At 39.1% G+C, this 20,823-nt stretch overlaps 1 protein-coding gene across 1 annotated transcript in view; it reads right to left on the bottom strand.

Moving 5' to 3' along the window:
* gabbr2 (gamma-aminobutyric acid (GABA) B receptor, 2) overlaps positions 1-20,823 on the bottom strand; it is a 200,152-nt gene that overhangs the window by 50,216 nt on the left and 129,113 nt on the right. Inside the window, exons 4-11 of the mRNA XM_084130464.1 lie at positions 18,642-18,743; positions 14,929-14,994; positions 14,532-14,720; positions 13,733-13,972; positions 7,296-7,356; positions 2,337-2,417; positions 936-1,086; positions 1-133 (exon numbers count right to left, since the gene is read on the bottom strand). Coding sequence (XP_083986590.1) covers positions 1-133; positions 936-1,086; positions 2,337-2,417; positions 7,296-7,356; positions 13,733-13,972; positions 14,532-14,720; positions 14,929-14,994; positions 18,642-18,743 — 1,023 coding nt within the window. The remainder of the gene's footprint in view (positions 134-935; positions 1,087-2,336; positions 2,418-7,295; positions 7,357-13,732; positions 13,973-14,531; positions 14,721-14,928; positions 14,995-18,641; positions 18,744-20,823) is intronic.

The following is a 20,823-nucleotide window of genomic DNA, read 5'->3' as shown; positions in this document are numbered from 1 at the left end:
AGTACAGAGGGTCTCAAACTCCTTGTCTGACACAAAAGATCCATCCAGACCAAAGAGGAAAATGGAGGCGTACGACAGCAGGCCACCCAGAATGATCAGGTTGTTCATATAGGGACTCGACATTTTGATCAGCCTGCAGATGGAGGGAAGCACACAGCCGATACATTAAATATTCACATTTCATTTATTATTAACAACTGCAATTAAATGAGCATCTACATCCATGACTGTATCATATATACCGTGGGATCCAAAAGCCCAAAACCACTAGTAAAAATGCCTTTATTTTACATTTAAAATTTTTTATGCAAAATATCAAATCAAATCAAATCAAATCAAGTATATTTGTATAGCGCTTTTCACAATACAGATTGTATCAAAGCAGCTTCACAGTATTAAATTAAAATAAAATAATACAACAAGGTTTGTTTCTAGTGGAATTTATTGATTGATAGAATAAAATTAAATATCCCCAAAATATCCCCAACTGAGCAAGCCAAAGGCAACAAAATATCCCATTGCAATTTATATTATCAAAATAATAATTTAAATAAAAGATTGAATGAAAGAGCATCTTCTGGGAATCAAGAATATCTGACAAAAATACAAATCCTGAATAATACATAATAAAATATAATTACATAATAAAATGTAATGTATTTCTGTGACCACAAAGATGAATTTTCAGCATCATTACTCCAGTCTTCAGTGTCACATGATCATTTAGAAATCATTCTGATTTGGTGCTCAAGAAACCTTTTTTTTTTTTTTTTTTACTTCGTGTTCATTATCTATCATAACTTTTCTATTTTTTTTTTTTTTAAATCCTAAAACTGATTTCCACATGAAACAAAAGATCCCAGATTTCCAGTGTGGTCTCAGACTCAGGTCTCACTCTTGAACTATTTCCTGTCGTAGTCTCGCTCAGCCCTGACCTGTGGTTGCGGTTTTTGATGTTAAAGAAGAGGAAGGCTCCTGCCATGAGCATGCCCAGGATAGTGATGGTAGACAGGATGCTGTAGAGGGGGACGTTTATTTGTCGGCGCTGCAGACGCACAAACGTCCGATCCTTCGGCGGTTCAACACCTACGAGAGTCATGATGGTTCACAGTCAGTTACTCTTGTCATCTCAGAGAAAGCTCTCAACATTTCCCTGTGTAATTTAAATGACTAAGATTTTAAAATGCCACTCATGTGACATACAGTATTAGCTCTATTTCTGCACAATGTTATATAATAATATTTGTGGATGGGTTTAAAAACGGTGACCGTGATGTAAGATGTGATTAGATCTTACATCATAATGAGAAGTTGGAAGACAGTAGAGCACTTAAACCAAATGAGTCATCAAAACGAGTCAAGAGCTATTTGCGTGACTTGACAACCTTGGTGATTTCATGTACAACTGTGAGGCTTTACTGATACTAGCTCAAAAGCAAATGGTTTACTCTTTTTCATTTAGAAAACAATCTCAGTTGGGGTGAGTGTCTGGACATTTTTTTCTCTCTTAACTCTTTTTCCCGCCAGAGTATTATTTTTAAGTTGCCAGCCAGCGCCAGCATTTTTGATCATATCATACACAAATATTTCATGGCCCCCAGAATAATTTAGTTGTATTCACATATCTAAACAGTGAATATATCAAAAGAAAGAACATAGCCTAAAACATTTTATTCAGCTTCATTCATCATTTTTTTTTTTTTATCAACACTTTGAATGTGGGTACGTTTCTTCAAAAAACATTTTTAACAAAAAGCTAAGAAAATCATGTTTTTGTCAAAGACTTTGCCAGATCGGAATTAAAACACAGATTGAGTCCATCAACACAACAAAGCTTGCACAGCCCTATACCTCTTTGCAGGTTTTACACAGATCTTTTTCTTTGCTTGCTTTTGGATCCGGAGATGCTGTGCTATTTCAGAAGATCTGTAACAGCGGCCCTACTCTATAACAGTAAAAACACGGTTTTCTGGAAAAACTCATCGGTTGGCTGGGAAGTGTTTTGTCATAAATGATGGAAAATCTCAACAATGGCGGGGAAAGAGTTAAGTATGCCAAATCATTCCTTCAGATTCCCTCTTAACAAGTTTCCCTTTCTTGTCCACCACTGTATTCCTCAGAGGCAATTTAAATAAGAAAAAGAAAAAAATCCAGGGAATAAGGAAAAAAACAAACAAAAGAATGTCAATGTGGGCAAACAGAAAAATGACTCTTGAATTATTCAGATGACCGCGCACAGAACAGTGGGTAGACAACATTGGCAGGCGTGTGAACCTTCTGTCTTTCTCTCACTCAAACGCTGACCTGCAAACACACACAAATGGGGCTTTTCCTACCTTGGAACCTGATGGTATTGTTGATAAGGTCCAATACATCTGCAATGGCGTTGTACTCGCCCACCTTCACCTCTTGACCCTCTGTGAAAGAAAGCAAGAACAAGAGGACGACGGAGATAAGAGCAGTGTGTTCAAAGCCGGCGGCCCCCAGAGAGAAACATGACAATAGACAGTACATTTAGTTTCTGTGCGCTCCACTGCAGAACCTGCCCAACATATTGTCCCAAAATACTCAGGGCGATGTTGACCTGAAAAAGTATGTAAATTGCAACCTCACGCATTTGCACATCAATTAAAAGACACCTGATTAGAGAGTCTGGAAAAACAATGAATTGAAACATTGATCTCATGATGAATAACTCAGAAAACCTAGCTTCTCTAACAAGGATGCATTGTTAATTTTGACACACTTTTTGCTTTGGCAAAATGTCCTTTAAAGGTGCAGTAAGTGATTTCTGGTAAGAGTTGTTAATATTTGATATCACCAAAACAAACACACCCCTACCCAAAAGGATCACACCCCTATCTTGATGCCTCCGCCCCCACATGTACACGCTATGCAACACAGGCAACGACTGGCGGAATCTGCTGTGCCTGCTGCCCGAGGGTATGATGTCATCAATAAGTGAAAGCAATTTGTGTTACTATGATAATTCAGGTTGAATGTCTAATTGTTGTTTAGCTTCTCTACTCCTTCGATGGCAAAGTCATCCCTTCCATCCCAGAAAATAAAACACAGTTTTCATGAACAGCTCCCTACATGACACGATAGTCCAAGTAACTAATATATTACAAATGTGACAAGATTAAGGGTTTATAGCGATCCTTAAAAGCAGAAATCAAAAGAAAAAACATATTCAGGCCTTCCCGCTCCTTAAAGTCTCTCTAGCGCTGGAAAGCTTCTCTGATATTAACGCGGGTCCTACCTCTTGCCTGATCGTAACCCTTCTTTTTAAAGTTATATTTCCCAGGCATTTTTTTCTTTTGTGTTTTCTCTGGAAATCTCTAGTTGTCCTGCTAATGTCTTTCTTGTGCACTGAGCTCTCTCTCCTCCCCCATCATGAGTGGACACGCCCCTTACTGCTGATTGGCTACAAGTGTGCTTTGATGCTTAGTCCGATGCACTTTTCAACAACCCTGGAAATCCAGAGTTCTCGCGAGAGCACAAGTTGAATTTGCTCAGCGAGTTACTCTGGTGTCGAGTAATGATGCTCATTAAATATGCCCTTGTATCCGAGCTGCACCAATCACATCGGGTTATCTGATATAGGCGGGCCAGAGGCGAGCTAAACAGATGACGACAGCGCTGTGACGTCGAAGTCATTAGTAAACATTGCAAGATGGCTATGGATGAACACCAGTTGTTTGAAACGGCTTTGGCCACTACAATGAACGAGTTAGTCTTGACTTTTTATCTAAAACAGGAACAGAAGACGCCACTTGAATCATTCCTTTGCAAGAAGGACGTTTTTGCTGTTTTGCCGACCGGATACGGTAAGAGTCTAATCTACCAGTTAGCTCCGCTGGTAGCTAAGCGATAACTTCTTGTGATTGGTCGTAGTGTTATCCAATTGCGTGCAGTGAGATTTTCAAATGCATGCTTGGTGCCGCCCCTCGAGCTGGCCGACTTTCATTAGTCGATGCCAGACCATTAATCTTTCAGATTTCCAGGCTACTTTTCAACAGCGTTTTTTTTTTTCTTTCTTTTTTTCGCTTACTGCACCTTTAAATTAAGTCAATATTATTTAGCCTTGCTATATATTAATTTTAGCCCATTTTACTTGGAATGAAATGGCACAATATAGTAATTTTTTTGTGCAAATTATAACATGATATACACAAAAGCTCAAAAGTTTGGTGTTAGTAAGATTATTTAACATTTTATTATTTTAACAAGTCTATTATTCTTAACAAGGATGCATTTATTTGATACAAAATAAAGTAAAAACAGTAAAATTGTGAAACATTATAACACCAGTTTTCTATTTAAATATATTTTAAAATGTAATGAATTACTGATGGAAATCTGTATTTTCAGCAGCCATTACTACAGTCTTCAGTGTTACATGATCCTTCAGAAATCATGATGCTGTTTTTACTTCTTTCTTTTTTTTCCTTCCATTTATTTATCACCATAATGCATATTTTTCATTTTGTCTTTGTTATTGCTAACAAAAAAACAAACAAACATAAAAACCTGAACTAGTGTAACTTGAGGTTTTGTATCCAAAGATGCAATAAAATAAAGCTTAGTGTCAATAAATCCCCAGCAGAACAAGACTTCCTCTCAGAAGGCAAATATAAGGCAAAGTCTATTCCAAAAGCCATCTTAAAACTCAATATTTCTCCCTGGTGTTCGCTTTAAAACTACTTGTGTATTGACTGTCATACTTGCAGGGAAAAATGCATTCCTTCTAGAGATGAAAACTAACTTTAAAAAAGAGAACATAGCCAAAAAGATATTTATTATTTAGCTCCTGGAAGTATATAGTTTCCTAACTGCTAACATTAAACATTTACTGTACTGAACTGAGACGCCAACCCATTTTCTGCTCAATACAATTCATCTGATGGTCTCAGATTTTCACATATAACTGCTGTGGGTTAAGCTAAGCCAAGCTTTCATGTGAATAACACAATTTAAACATGATAGCCAACAAGATTAACTAGTACTAGTACTAATGGACCTCCTTCAATCTGACATTTGATTAAGTTTTGTGCCCTAGGTGGTCTTGCTGTGCCAGGTGAATCATTGACTGTGAATAATCAGATGATGTCAGAGCTCCATGTAGTAAACGTCATCATTCAAGTACTTATCTGACCATGAGATCAATGGGACACTACAAAAACCACAAGCATGTAAACTGATGGACAGCATTCCGTTATAAGTTGTCAACTGTAATGACTTATAAAATACTTAAATATTGGTCAGAAAAGTCTGAGAGAGAGAGAGAGAGAGAGAGAGAGAGAGAGAGAGAGAGAGAGAGAGAGAGAGAGAGAGAGAGAGAGAGAGAGAAAATAAGCAGAGAGAGAGGTCAGAAATGAGTGTGAGCTGCAAAAATCATTTGTGTCTTATTTTCCAGTTCAAATATCTAAACATTTTACAGTAAGATAAAATACATTTCTATTAATGTATGAACTTCTCTCTGAAAACAAGTGAATGAAACCTTGCAGTGTTGCTTCTCAACATATATCTGGATTCAGGGATATTTTTATTGGAAAACAAATTAAAGGACCAATTAAAAAGTCATTAAGAAGTCATTTTAGTGTGAATGATGTGTGAAATGTGAAATGTGAGTCGATGTGTGAGTCAGTGACTGACTGAAAGAACTAAGTTAACGAATAATGTGAATGAGTGAATAAGCAAGAAAGTGAGTTAATGAATGACTACAGGACCCCCAAAGCAAATGTGTTTAAATGAATGTGTGTGTGAGTGAATGAACAAACAAATGCGTGTGAGAGGAATAAATACAGTGAATAAGAATGTTAGCGCATGAGTAAATGCATGAATGATGGGTACGAGTGATTGAGTGAGTGAGTGAGTGAGTGAGTGAGTTAAAGGTGCAGTAAGCGATTTCTGAAAAACACTATTGAAAGGAGATTGGACCGAGCACCACAACAAACTTGTAGCCAATCAGCAGTAGGGGACGTGTCCACTCATAATGAGGGAGGAGAGAGAGTGAGATTTGAAGAAAGACTGTTGAAAGAGAGATGGCTGAGAGACATTACAAAAGAGAATAGGTCAAAGGAATACCTCTTCTAATATAGAAGGGTTATGATCAGGCAAGAGCTTTAAGACCCGTGTTAAGATTAAAAAAGCTTTCCAGTGCTGGAGAGACCTGAAAACGGACACAGAGGTTGCGTTATTTCTGCTCCATACGTGACTTGAGTAACATTGGTTTTGAGTGTGTGCAACTGACGACTAACAACCAACTTTTGTTTGTATATACTCTTGTAATGTATGTTAATTTTTTGTTCTTCCTTGCCATTCGTTTATCATCTTCGCTTTATTTTGCTTCGCTTCTGCTATGATAACGAGACATCCACTCTTACATTACATGTTCGTACATTTAGAGGGCCGAAGCGAAGGGTGTGTTTGTTTGGGTTGATTTCAAATATCATTCTCAGAAGTCACTTACTGCATCTTTAATGCGAGTAAACAAACGAGTGAGAAAGTGACTGAGTGAATATGAGTGTGAGTGAGTGAGTGATGAAATGAGACAGAGAGCAGAGTAATAGAGTGAGAAACCCAAAGAAAGAAGGAGCCCAAAGCAAGTGTGCGCTTTGAGTCGGTGTGATTGTTCTCAGTGTAGAAGACGGCGCTCTCCAGGGCGCTACTGATAACAGCTTCTCCTTTCTTTCTTTTTTTTTCATTATTTATCCCAGACTGCCATTCGCCTTCATATTGACAGACAGTTCAATCACCCCTCAGCCAAACAACCCTCCGATCCTGCGGCCTGCTCACAAATACAGTCTGAAGAGGTGATGTAACACACTATGGGAGGGATGCCTCTGTGCCGAAGCAGATAAGACTGAAGAGGGTGGGGAACGCTGGCCTGCGGCTGCCATGGGGTGTGAGGGGGAAATCCCTGCACCAAGATTAAATCCCACAAACCAGAGTTAATCTCCCCTGCCCTCAGGAAACACACACACACATACACACTGGATTAATCACATCAGAGGGCCAAGCAGGGGAATTCTCTGACCCCCATTAAACTACAGGACGGCACCAAAAAACCGCTGTGCACACGACCATCTACGTGATGTACTGCACAAGCGCTGACTCAACGTCACACTGAGATATGTGTCACACATATTCTACAAAACGACACTGGCATAGATTGAGATGTTCATTTAACACGGAGAATGATCCACATTGGCTGAACGACCTGAATTTGATCCAGCATTTCCTATAAAAAGGCTTGTTAACCATGAAAAATGACCATCTAATGGACTTACCTTGAAACTGGGTGAATTTTATGGTTCCCATGCGTTCCCCGTTCCTGAACATCACCTGACCCTGCAAAAAAAACCACACACAGCGAACAACCTTCACAAGAGCTGCTTATCACGTGTAAATGGACAGTTTGCAGAAGTCTTGATTGCACAGTTGAGATGATTAATATCATGGGACATAATCCAAGCTGGACATATATATTTTACAAGGATCGATTTTCCATCTTGTTGCCATATCCTTCACTCTTGACACAGCAACAAATTGGGAGTCTGGCACAGTGCTTGTTTTTTGGCTCATTTATTAGTTTAAAGATCTTTGAATTGATCGTATTCTTGAGGCAAACATAATTAATGGCAGCACTATTGATTTGTTAAATTAAAGGAGTGCATGGAGGCCTGAGATGGTTGTCAGGTTGTGCCAGCTGAGGAGAACTGGGATGCTTTACTGGTTCACAAATACAAAGAAAACAAATTCCAGAAAAAATATAACATACAAATTGTTATATAATATAATATGAAGTGTTAAATTGCTCAGGTCCATGCTAAAAATAAATAAATACATACAAATTATTATTACAGTGAGGAAAATAAGTATTTGAACACCCTGCTATTTTGCAAGTTCTCCCACTTAGAAATCATGGAGGGGTCTGAAATTGTCATCGTAGGTGCATGTCCACTGTGAGAGACATAATCTAAAAAAAAAAATCCAGAAATCACAATGTATGATTTTTTAACTATTTATTTGTATGATACAGCTGCAAATAAGTATTTGAACACCTGAGAAAATCAATGTTAATATTTGGTACAGTAGCCTTTGTTTGCAATTACAGAGGTCAAACGTTTCCTGTAGTTTTTCACCAGGTTTGCACACACTGCAGGAGGGATTTTGGCCCACTCCTCCACACAGATCTTCTCTAGATCAGTCAGGTTTCTGGGCTGTCGCTGAGAAACACGGAGTTTGAGCTCCCTCCAAAGATTCTCTATTGGGTTTAGGTCTGAAGACTGGCTAGGCCACGCCAGAACCTTGATATGCTTCTTACAGAGCCACTCCTTGGTTATCCTGGCTGTGTGCTTCGGGTCATTGTCATGTTGGAAGACCCAGCCTCGACCCATCTTCAATGCTCTAACTGAGGGAAGGAGGTTGTTCCCCAAAATCTCGCAATACATGGCCCCCGTCATCCTCTCCTTAATACAGTGCAGTCGCCCTGTCCCATGTGCAGAAAAACACCCCCAAAGCATGATGCTACCACCCCCATGCTTCACAGTAGGGATGGTGTTCTTGGGATGGTACTCATCATTCTTCTTCCTCCAAACACGTTTAGTGGAATTATGACCAAAAAGTTATATTTTGGTCTCATCTGACCACATGACTTTCTCCCATGACTCCTCTGGATCATCCAAATGGTCATTGGCAAACTTAAGACGGGCCTTGACATGTGCTGGTTTAAGCAGGGGAACCTTCCGTGCCATGCATGATTTCAAACCATGACGTCTTAGTGTATTACCAACAGTAACCTTGGAAACGGTGGTCCCAGCTCTTTTCAGGTCATTGACCAGCTCCTCCCGTGTAGTTCTGGGCTGATTTCTCACCTTTCTTAGGATCATTGAGACCCCACGAGGTGAGATCTTGCATGGAGCCCCAGTCCGAGGGAGATTGACAGTCATGTTTAGCTTCTTCCATTTTCTAATGATTGCTCCAACAGTGGACCTTTTTTCACCAAGCTGCTTGGCAATTTCCCCATAGCCCTTTCCAGCCTTGTGGAGGTGTACAATTTTGTCTCTAGTGTCTTTGGACAGCTCTTTGGTCTTGGCCATGTTAGTAGTTGGATTCTTACTGATTGTATGGGGTGGACAGGTGTCTTTATGCAGCTAACGACCTCAAACAGGTGCATCTAATTTAGGATAATAAATGGAGTGGAGGTGGACATTTTAAAGGCAGACTAACAGGTCTTTGAGGGTCAGAATTCTAGCTGATAGACAGGTGTTCAAATACTTATTTGCAGCTGTATCATACAAATAAATAGTTAAAAAATCATATATTGTGATTTCTGGATTTTTTTTTTTTTAGATTATGTCTCTCACAGTGGACATGCACCTACGATGACAATTTCAGACCCCTCCATGATTTCCAAGTGGGAGAACTTGCAAAATAGCAGGGTGTTCAAATACTTATTTTCCTCACTGTATATATACATATATATATGAAGGCTTATATCATCTTGTCCACATGATACAAGATGTGTTTTTGTTGAAATGTCCGATAACCGATATGCAGAAGTGTTATATATATATATATATATATATATATATATATATATATATATATATATATATATATATATATATATAACACTTCTGCATATTGGTTATCATTTAAAAAAAGATAACCATCATGCATATTGTATTGTAAATAATCATTCATATTGTATCATTCAAAAAAAGTATATATAGGTCAATTTTTTCTTACTTCAGCCAGCACAACTAAACAAACAAACAAACAAACAAACAAACTAAGAAGCAGCATAATGGCAAAGAAAAGCTGTAGGAAATAACAGTGATCCAGAAAATATAAAAAGGCTATTTTGCATTATCCTTCTTATGCCCTTGAGAGATCATCACAACAATAAGAGCATTGCAAGAAACTTAAAATGCATCTACTAAAGAGGAAGAAACCAATTAATATTAAAAATATAAATAATAAATCCCTTTACCCAGTTAGAAAACAATCATTAACAGAAGAAGTAAATTTTCCATTAAAATAATGAATTCAAATATGACGCAAAAAGCCTCAACAGACCTTGCAGGTTAATCATGGATATCTGATCAAAACGTAGATGAGTATCTAGCATTTTTACATAAATAGCTCCGTCACTGGATCAAAATACTATCTAATTTGCTCATTAAATCCTAAAAAGGAAATGTGTAATGCAGTTTGCTGTCTGTCTGCCCCCGGAAGTGCCTAATGAGCCATTTAAAAGGATTTGGGATCACTCGGCCCAATAAAATAACAGGTGAGAGGCATACTGCATTACCATGGCAATGATTAGAAACCCATTAAAACCATGGGAGGCAACTCAGAAGTGATCATATCTCTAAAAATGTCTGTCTTTGAAGTGTAGAGCAGGCTCCGGTCCCAGTGCGATACGATTCTTTGTTTAGATGCTCTGACGTGGGCGCGCTGGATAAATGCTCGCCTTCACAAAACACATTAAAGCTTCAATTCAGAGTTATGTGTGTAAACAATATAGAATGTGAACTGCAATACCCGTATATTTACATATACTTCATAAGCCTTCAAATCCTAGTTTGTTTCATATGCTGAGCAGGATGACATTTTTGTGACACTGTGGAAACAATACAACAAGGAGAAATGATGGCCATGTTTTGTTGTTCGGGACCATCATTTTCATTATTCATTTTATAAAACTGAGGAAAGAAAGTCATTTGGATGGTGGCATGCGGGAGAGAAAATGGTCACAGAATTGACCATCTATCCCTTTAAGACTCAAGTGAAAAGCTATGATAGTAGTTATAAGCTTTTTCTAAATCAATGAAGGCTTTTTCTCAGTTTTCACACTCTTTCTCAGTTTCTTTGTTTAGACTGGTTTCATAACAGTAGAAAAGCTGAAAATAGGTTTTGTTGCGCTACAGGTGTGGGCTTATGGGTCAAACATGGCACCTTTATCCATCTGCGTGTGTGTGTGTGAGAGAGAGAGAGAGAGAGAGAGAGAGAGAGAGAGAGAGAGAGAGAGAGAGAGAGAGAGAGAGAGAGAGAGAGAGAGAGAGAGAGTCTGTGCAGAGGTGTGGACAGGCCGGGTGCAGGGGGCGTTATGGAGATCACACAGGTGTGAAAGGCACCCTCAGGCCTGCAAAAGGGGGTTGTGGGTGGAGGTGATGAAGGTGATGAAGGTGATGAAGCAAATGATAATGTCGTTGTCGAACAGACCAAACAGCCATATTAGCAGACTGCTGATAGTTTGGCCCTAAAATAGTTTGGCCACACACACACACACACACACACACACACACACACACACACACACACACACACACACACACACACACACACACACACACACACACACACACACACACACACACACACACACACACACACACACACAAGAAATATCAACCTTCTGCTGACAATGCAATGACTCCATGCTTTGAGATTTTGTAAACAAGGACTTTGCTGCCACAGCCCACATCTGCAGTGCAACAATCTATTTTCAGCTTTTCTAATATTATACAACTTAAATGAATAAGTTTTAGAAGACATTTCCTGTTTTTATTGCCTAGTAAATAATCTAAAATGTTACAAAAGTAATGGATAACTGTCAGAGGTTAAAGAAGAAAACATTCTAATATGCCGATTTGGTGCACAAGAAACATTTCTTATTATTACCATTGTTGAAAACAGTTGTGTTGCTTAATGTTTAAAAAAATAAATACATGTAAACAGTGATCATCTCATTCCAGGATTCTTTTATGAATAGAAAGTTCAAAAGAACAGAGTTTATTTGAAATATAAATCTTTTGTAACATGTCTTTACTGTCACTTTAATTGAATGCGTTCTATTAATTTCTTTCAAAAATATATATATATTACTGACCTCAAACTTTTGAACAATATGTTTGCTTCTAGAATATAAGTTGTGCTAACCTAATGAAAGCAGCACACCATTACTTGTCACTCAAAATGATCCACAGAGACTTCTCTAAGATAATGTTTTAGTTCCTGAGGCATGCTGGCACTCAATCGATAGCTCTCCTCAGAGGACTCAAAGTCTGATGGAGAAGCTAGAACAGCCCGTTCTGTTGGACAAAGACCCAGCCATCGGTACGAGACAAACCTGATCCGTATGGGACCACTAAATCTGTTGTAGTCAGATTGCAATCTATTTTTATGCGATTGTGTTCCAGAAGATTCTATGCTTTGATGGAAAGAAGTTATTTTCCCATTTTAAATTAGAATCTGAGACCATGAAGTGCATATCCATCTGGTAAGCCACTAAAACATCACCTATTGACAGTGATATTAAAAGGATAGTTCACCCCAAAAATGAAAATTTTGTCGTCACTTACTCACCTCACATTATTCCAAACCTATATGAGTTTCTTTCTTCTGTTTAACACAAAATAGGATATTCTTAAAGAATGTTGGTAACCAGACAGTATTTTTTTTTCTACTATGGAAGTCAATGGCTACCGTCAACTGTTTGATTACCAACATTCTTTAAAATATCTTCTTTTGTGTTCAACAGAAGAAATAAACTCGTACAGGTTTAGTACAACTTGGGGGTGAGAAAGTGCTATAACTATCCTTTTTTTAAATTTTATTAAATCAATTAGTAATCATAGTTGCAGATAGCGTGATCATAGCTAGCCATAGAATGTGGAACAGACATTAGCATAGCTACATCAGGAATTGAAAAAAGCTGTGATAATTGTGTCAAACAGCAAAAATGTATCTTTCCAGCCCTGAAGATTTGCTAAAGATGGCATTTTAAGGATTTACTTTAAGTGAATGAAGATGATGGCAAAAGTAATCTAAAAGTAAAAATAGAGGTGCACCTGGTGCATCCCTATCTAAAAGGAGGTAGAAAGAACAAATGCTCTTGTTTGCATTTCTGCTCATATCTCCACAGGTCTTCCAGCAGTATTTTCTTTTTTATGTGTGTTGTTTGTTTTTCCTTCCTCTCCATTAAGCTTCTGCGCCGAGGTCTCGCGGCACATGCATTGTTTGTTAGCAGCCTGGGCAAATATAAAACATACTCTGCTACACATGAGAGATAACTGCTTGATAAAAGCCGAAGATGGAGGGCTGGAGGACATACCGCACTAAAACCCAAAATGCACATTAACCCCTATTCATTTCCCAAACCAACAGCATTTACTGCACTATCAAAATGCCTTCCGTTTTTTTTTTTTTTAGAGAGACAGGTCGGTTCAGCTTCAGCACGTGCCTTTAGATTTGCTGACTTGCCTTCTTTTTGCGCTCTGTGATTCTCTGTTTTGGCAGCCTGCAGCAGTGTGTTCTCATAAACAAACACACATTCGGTGATGTCTGCAGACAGGACACTTCCTGCATACCAAATATCTCCCTACCTCTTATCTGGTTCTCATTCTGTCAGCGGCATCGCATGTTTAGCATTACTAGCCACTAATCCCAAGTTGCATTCTTAAATGTTTGCCCTCCCTTCAGCCTCTCACAGGCAGTTTGCAGCAATGAATGCAGGCCTATCTCTCTTTTGACTTGGTGATCACAAAATGGCCTTTACAACTCTTCAGCTTTAGGAAATGATGGCTCAATATAAAATTACATGCCAAGATTGTGCTAGCCACAGTAGCTTTTTTAGTGGAACATGTTACAGAATTGTAAAGAGGCCAACCAAACACTGTGCTTGGACCCAAGCAAAGCCTGGTTAACACAAACTTACCGTCACTCCAAAGAAGTTGGTTTCGTTCATCACGTCCAGGACCATCTTGCCCACCTCTCGGTCATCCACCGTGAAATTGTACGTGTTGTGCCTCTCCTTGTGTCTGAGGAGCTCCATGACACGGGTGAGGGTCTTCGCAATCACCCAGATGCCATCGTAGGCAAAGCCGTGAAACTTGCTGGGCTCCACTCCTTTCTGCTCTCGCTCCCGGTTGTACTCCCTCGCGTAGTCCTGCGGCGTCTGAACACACACAGGTAAAGCAACACTGCTTCACAAATAAGGAAGCCCAAGATGATAAAAATGGAGAAATCTTTTAAATCATTAATACAGTCTTCAACTTAACATTGATTTTAATTACACAAATGTCAATTGGTGTAACAATCAGGTACAAGTCTCTTATGCTAACAAAGGTGGCATTTATTTAATTGATAACAGAGTCAGAGCAGTAATATTGTGAAATATTATTACAATTTAAAATACCTGTAATCTTTCAATATATTTTAAAACGTAATTAATTCCTGTGATAACATCAATACTACAGTCTTCAGTGTCACATGATCCTTCATAAATCATTCTAATATGCTGATTTGCTGCTCAAGAATATCAGCAACTTGGACATGATGGTCTAAGCTGCTCATTTCAACAGGGAAAATAAAGGAAAGCTGATAGTGAGAAACTATTGAAACTGAAATTTAAATGCATAATTTTTTCCTATTGCACATGGTAGAATTTTTCGTCAGTCAGAAATCAGAAATGTCATTCATAACTTGTGAGATCCCGACGCATTGCAGACACTCACTCTTCCTGATATTCCCTTTATCTGTTTGGCACTGAGGGGCTCGAAGTCCACGCTGATATAACCCTCCATGGCTGTCAGCAGCTTCTTAGTGGTGCAGTTTGTGGAGTTTGCCTGTTCCCACCAGTTCCCCTGATACCATCCTGGAATAATCCACTGGTACTTACTGCCATACATGTTCAGGTTATAAGCCTGGAGCACACACACGAGATCAGGGACTCAACAGTCATATCATTTCAAACAAAAATCAAACTGTATTGTGACTGTATAATGACACAGTTAAACGTTTCTGTGGCACATCAGTATATTAAATAAATGTACAGATTTCATCAATTCAACAGGTCTTTTGCAGTAAATCTGAGGCTGGTGGTGCATGTTATGGTGACTGGGTTTGACTTACACAGCAGAAGACCTTAGCGGCCAGATTCTCATCGAACTGACCAATGATGATCCGAACATCATTATCCTACAGAGATGTGGGAGAGAACAGAATTAAACGGGTAGTTATGGCTAAATAATAATAAGATTTAAATATAACCGATATAATGGTGAAATGTACAGTATGTCACAATGAAAAAAGCCCTAAGCGTGCTGGTAACCACAAAGCTGTATCCTTAACCCAGGAATTATTCCAAAATAATTACATGAAATTCCCATCTGTCATTGTTCTGAAAAACAGGTAGTCCAGCCCCACTCACGCTATTGGTTGAAATGTTGTTAGGTCACTCCTGTTTGGGCCTCTCAAACAAACAGATTGCAAATCCATTTGGAGAATAAGTTATACATTTTGCGTTCAAGGAAACATATCCCAGACACTGGAAAAGTAGTGCACACACTCCACTCACTTGGAAATACAAATCCTTGGGCCAATTCCATGTCCTGTTATCCATCTCTTCCGTATCATTTTTGTCTGTTCTTTCACTGTCTCTATTAATAAAATGCCCAAATACTTCAAAAATAAAAGCAAGCAGGATTTTCATGAGAAAAGCTGTTAAAAAAATCCAAAAACACTGTTAGGGTGTGTAGCTTTGCTAGGTGAGACATAAAGACCAAGGGCCCTATTTTAACGATCTAAGCGCATGGTCTAAAGCGCAGGTCGCAAGTTCAGGGCATGTCTGAATTCACTTTTGCTAGTTTAACGACGGGAAAAATGGTCGGCGCGCCCGGCGCATGGTCTAAAAGGGTTGTCCCTATTCTCTTAATGAGTAATGGGTGTGTTTTGGGATTTACGTGTGTTAAACCAGTAAGAGTCTCATCTCCCATTCCCTTTAAACGCCAGTTGCGCTCGCGCCATGGCAGATTCGCTATTTACATGACGGAATTTGATAGCGGAAAGACAGAACGCGTCTCCAGAGCGCAAACGGAACTGCTCGTGCACGAGGTAAAAGTCTACGGGACAAGCCGGATTCCACCATATCTTTATATACAGTACAATATTAATCTTTTACATTGTAATCCTTTTATTTTAAATATTTGGCATGTTTGTGTGCTGCTGAACGTGCGTCCATGTGTGTTTAATAAGCAGAGTGTACGGGCGTTGTGGACCCGCCTATAGGCGCACATTACTAACGCGCTCTTTAAATAACAAAAAAAATTAATATTGCACCATTGACTTTAGACCAGGTTTCAGTGGCGCAGTCTATTTCTGTTGCCTCAAAATAGCAACGCGCCAACAATGCGCCAGAACACACCTCGTTTTTAGACCAGCACGCCCATGGTCGCACAAATGGGTGCAAATGCATTTGCTATTTAAACAACGTGGCGCAGGACGTGAAAATAATAACTGCGTCGGACTGAAACTAGCAAAAAACACTTGCATCGCGCTTGACGCTGCATTGCACCGGGTGTAAGATAGGGCCCATCATGCATTGGTCACACAATAGTATTGGCACAATAGTATCAGCAGTATGACTTGCTTCATATCCAGAAAAAGAGAGAGATCTGCATCTATAACCAGCATTTATGCTGCATGATTGAGTCTGTAAATAATTTAGCCCACTTCAGCATTGTTTCCTTTCCACCATGTCCAGTTCTGCATCATGAAGATCAATCCATCACTAGAGCAGAGGATGAAGCCAAGACTAAATCCATGAAAATGCTCTAGACGCATCTGTCATGTGCTAAGGGCTATGCTAATATTCGAGATATAAACCTGCATATTCTTCTGAGGTTATTAAGTATCCTTTTTTTCTCATTCTGCACATCAGGATCTAATAACATCCCTCTCCACCCTATTAACTATATTGCCCTTGATTCTAGCAAATGCCAATGAAAATTTCAGGTGGAAGTCAGACAGCCTTGTTTGAGGGTCGCCGCAGCCCCATCCATCAAAAGATGTGTCACAGTTGCCAGGATATTGAAATGCCCACCAGCGACTTTAAGAAATCATCTCTGAATGTATTTTTCTTTTTTCTTTTTCCTCTTGGGATGTCATCCTCAAGCAGGAGGCTACGGGAAGAGCATTTAACATGCACAACTAATGAGCTGCTCAAGATGAAAACTATCATGTTTAAGCAGAAGAGAAAATAATGACTCCTGTGGGTGGGCAAGCAACATCTCTGAAAACAGTAGCGTTTACAGGTAAGATCACAGCGGATGCATTAAAACTGATCCCAGGCCTGCTCTAAACTCGACAATAGTGACATAAACAGCATTCGCAATGGAGTCGCATTCAAACACTGTTTGAAAGTGAATGTGTAGCATGTGGCAAACAGTTTCCTTCAAATGTTTCTCAGAGACTGCCTCATTTGCCACAAAACCACACTCTGCAGTGGTGCCAAAGAACACGCTGAGATATTGGAACTATTGTGCGAAATACTCCCGCATCCCTTTTCAGGACCGAACGCTTGGGTCAAGCGATTCTTCCTTCACAATCAGCAGCCGTCACAAAGCCCGCTGCTGCTCCCGACGGCGTGGGCACTTAACCTGAATCTGTCCAGCTGTGTAAGTGGCTCCAGCTGTCCTGGAGTCCTGGCAGACACAAGCTTCTTACACCCAGTCAAAAAGGAGCCTGGATCGACGCCAGGCTGCCCCAGGACATCGCTAACCACTCGCTTTGCTTTTATCAAGAGCATGGTTGTGAGACTTTCCCGCATTTACATAGCGAAGGGTAGCCCATCTACAGTGGATGTGTGTTTCAAAACTCTCATAAAAGTCTCTTTGTTTATATATAATGCAACACGGGTGACTGCCGGCCCAGACTCACGATAATGGAGGTACTAAGTCAGGCAGGTAATAGAAATCATAATAGTTTGACGGTGGAAAAAAATGACTCGGCAAAAAAGGTGGGAACAAACCTTTAGTTGGAAAATTGCAAAGTAAGAGAAGCAGAAGTCAACAATGGAACCATGGCTATTCAGATCATACACAGACCCAACTAAATTGATCATGGCATTCCTGCCACTGTATTTGTTTATGATAATGACTAAGAAAATATTTCAGCATTCTCTTCAAGAGTCATCCAAAGCTTTACCCGCAATAGTTAAAACAATGACAACACAACTCATTAGTATATCATTAGCATAATATGGAATAATTAATATAATAATTAGCTTAATAGGAAACTGTCAAAGCGTAATGTGGCTGAACAGAAAGTGAGAAACAGACTATGAAGAAAAAGAAAAATATATATTTTAAGTTCTTTTGCATTGTATAAAAAACAAATTGCACTGTTTTCTCAAGGAACAATTTTTTAGAATTTATCTTATTAAATTCCCTAATTTGTCTTATTTTTGTATTTTTTTCAGCACAAACATTGTTAAAATGAGACTAATTTGCCAAGTGCCAATTTTTTTTAGGCACAAATGTAACAGAATTCAGCAAGATTTATGCTCAAAATAAGAATTTCTTTTCTTTTTTTTGATTTGATAAGAATTGGCCCAAGCTGAATCTGAACTCTGGTGACTTTGAGTGGAGTGTGTGCATTACATTCCAGTAATTCAACACAGAAAGTTACATATACTATATACTGTATATATATATATATATATATATATATATATGTGTGTGTGTGTATATGTATATGTATATTCTTATACATATACATGTATGAGTGGGACATTGTGGACTGTGAGCTATTCATGTTTTCTTAGTGGTGCCTGTAAGATTTCTTACCTTCAGTTTCTTCACATTCACACAGGGATCATTAGAGAAACTCTCAGTGTCTGCAATCTGGATGTCTGCCTTCTCCAGCTCATTGGTCAAATCATTCCGCACCTGTCAGAGAGGGAGAATGAGTGAGAAAGGCAACTGGAAATGAAAGAGAACTGAATGAAAGCAGGGGTTGTGGATGGTGAACCACCCAGAAAAGTACCCAATCAAAGGCAGCACTCCCTTGCTCTGATACATGTCTCAATTCACTCTAATCTCCTGCTGATCTGACGTTCCCCCTGCATCCCAATCAGCCTGGAGCATCTGTGGAAAACTTTCCTCCAATGATCCCACTGGGCTTTGGATAAAACACGACTCCAACCAGCTTGGCTCCCCTCAGACTTCATCCATCCTTGTCCATGGATGCTTTTGAAAAATGGACCGGTTCCTTGCAACTAAAGTCTCAATACCTCACAAAGATTTATGGAGTGAGAATCAAAGCATGTACTATATTGAGTGCCGGTGTATTGTTTAACACAAAAGGTGTTAAGAAAGGGATCTTTTCATACACTCAAAACCACTTGCTGCAAAAATTCCAACCCATCAACAAGACATGGGACACACATTACCCAAAAATACACTCAAACATGGGCTGTAACCAGAGTACGCTGTGCTGTAAAAGGTCACAAGTACTGTTTGGTACAGGGTAAAACTCTCAGAGAAGCTTTATCTTTAAACTTATTCTCTTAAATACAGTCATACATATTAATACAGACATTTTTGCCAGTTGAGTCATAGCTTTTATCAGCATCTCACTCCATAAGTGTTGTGTTTTAAAGATCTCAAGACCACTGAACCAGCCTAATTATTCAGAGATTGAATATTTGGCAAGTCAACCCACTGACTAGTCCATTTTGAAGATACACTACCATTCAAAATGAATACTTTTATTCAGCAAGGACGCATTAAATTGATCAAAAGTGACAGTAAAGACATTTCCATTTCAAATAAATGCTGTTCTTCTGAACTTTTTATTCATCAAAAAATCGTAACAAAAAACAAATATTTCACGAAATTATTAAGCAGCAAATATGTAATATACAAATGTAAACCTGTTTAAACACTTGGTAAGATCTGCCGATCTGTCTCGGCTGACCACCGGAGGCGCATGTTAAAAACAGGAGTAAACGGTGTCAGATTTTGGCAGAAACCTGAACTCATTCTGACAGACGTTACCTGAAAAGCCTGGCTGATCCACACTGTCTTGATTACTGATGCGTTGCGCATATTTGTAGCTTAATGCTGGCAGATCCTGGAAACCCCTTTCCACATGAGCAAGTGTGTGTGTGTGTTTGTTTGTGTGGGTGTATGTGGATCTCATGAGCATGTATGTGCAATAACTGTGCTTGTGTGTGAGCACAAGTGACCACCTGATTTAAGCAATAGGAAAGAGAGACAGAAAGAGACACAGAGAGGGACGGGTGGGCACTGTAAAGGAGCTCCAAAGGATTATGGGATTTGAGAGCTGTCCTAAAGCTGAGGAGAAATGAGCATGATGTGATGTGAAATTCATAATGCATTTATGCACTGACCTGTCAAATGAACCCAGAGAAAAACAGGAAGCCACATGAAACAGTTAGAGAGACATAAGTGCACAATACTTGGTGTCAAGAAGCTCTGCAGGCTAATTTACCATAAACCTGACATTATTCTCCATCTCACCCAGATATACAAACTGTGTATGCCATAAATACCTACAGTTTAAGGTTTCCAAAGGAGACCACGTCCAGATTTCAACACAACCTATTTATAATTTATTTAAATGAATTTAATAAAAAGGCCAAGAGGCTCTATCTACAGAGGCCCCCCAAAATGTTAGGGTCCAAAACATTTAAGGTCACCTATACTGACAGTGTGTAGATAATATGGTGTTTTTGGTAGTGTTTTTATTGTTAACTAAAACTAAAACTAACTGAAATATGTTTAAAAGGTACACTATGTAACTTTTTATGGTTCAAAATTAATAAAATTGAAATAGTGAGTCAATATATCATCAATCTTTTGGGGTAGGCAAGGCCCCGAACGATCCATCTGCTGTATCTTTCATTTTTACGGGAAGCGAAGGAAGCATTTTGAGGCTGCATTTGAAGAAGCCTTCGAATTGGGACAGCCTTCAGCCTTGACACAAACGGCCTTCAAATGCACC

The sequence above is a fragment of the Abramis brama genome (assembly GCF_963993115.1).
Source record: "Abramis brama genome assembly, chromosome: 12".
NCBI classification, from domain to species: Eukaryota; Metazoa; Chordata; class Actinopteri; order Cypriniformes; family Leuciscidae; genus Abramis; species Abramis brama.
This window is presented reverse-complemented; position numbering and strand designations above follow the sequence as displayed.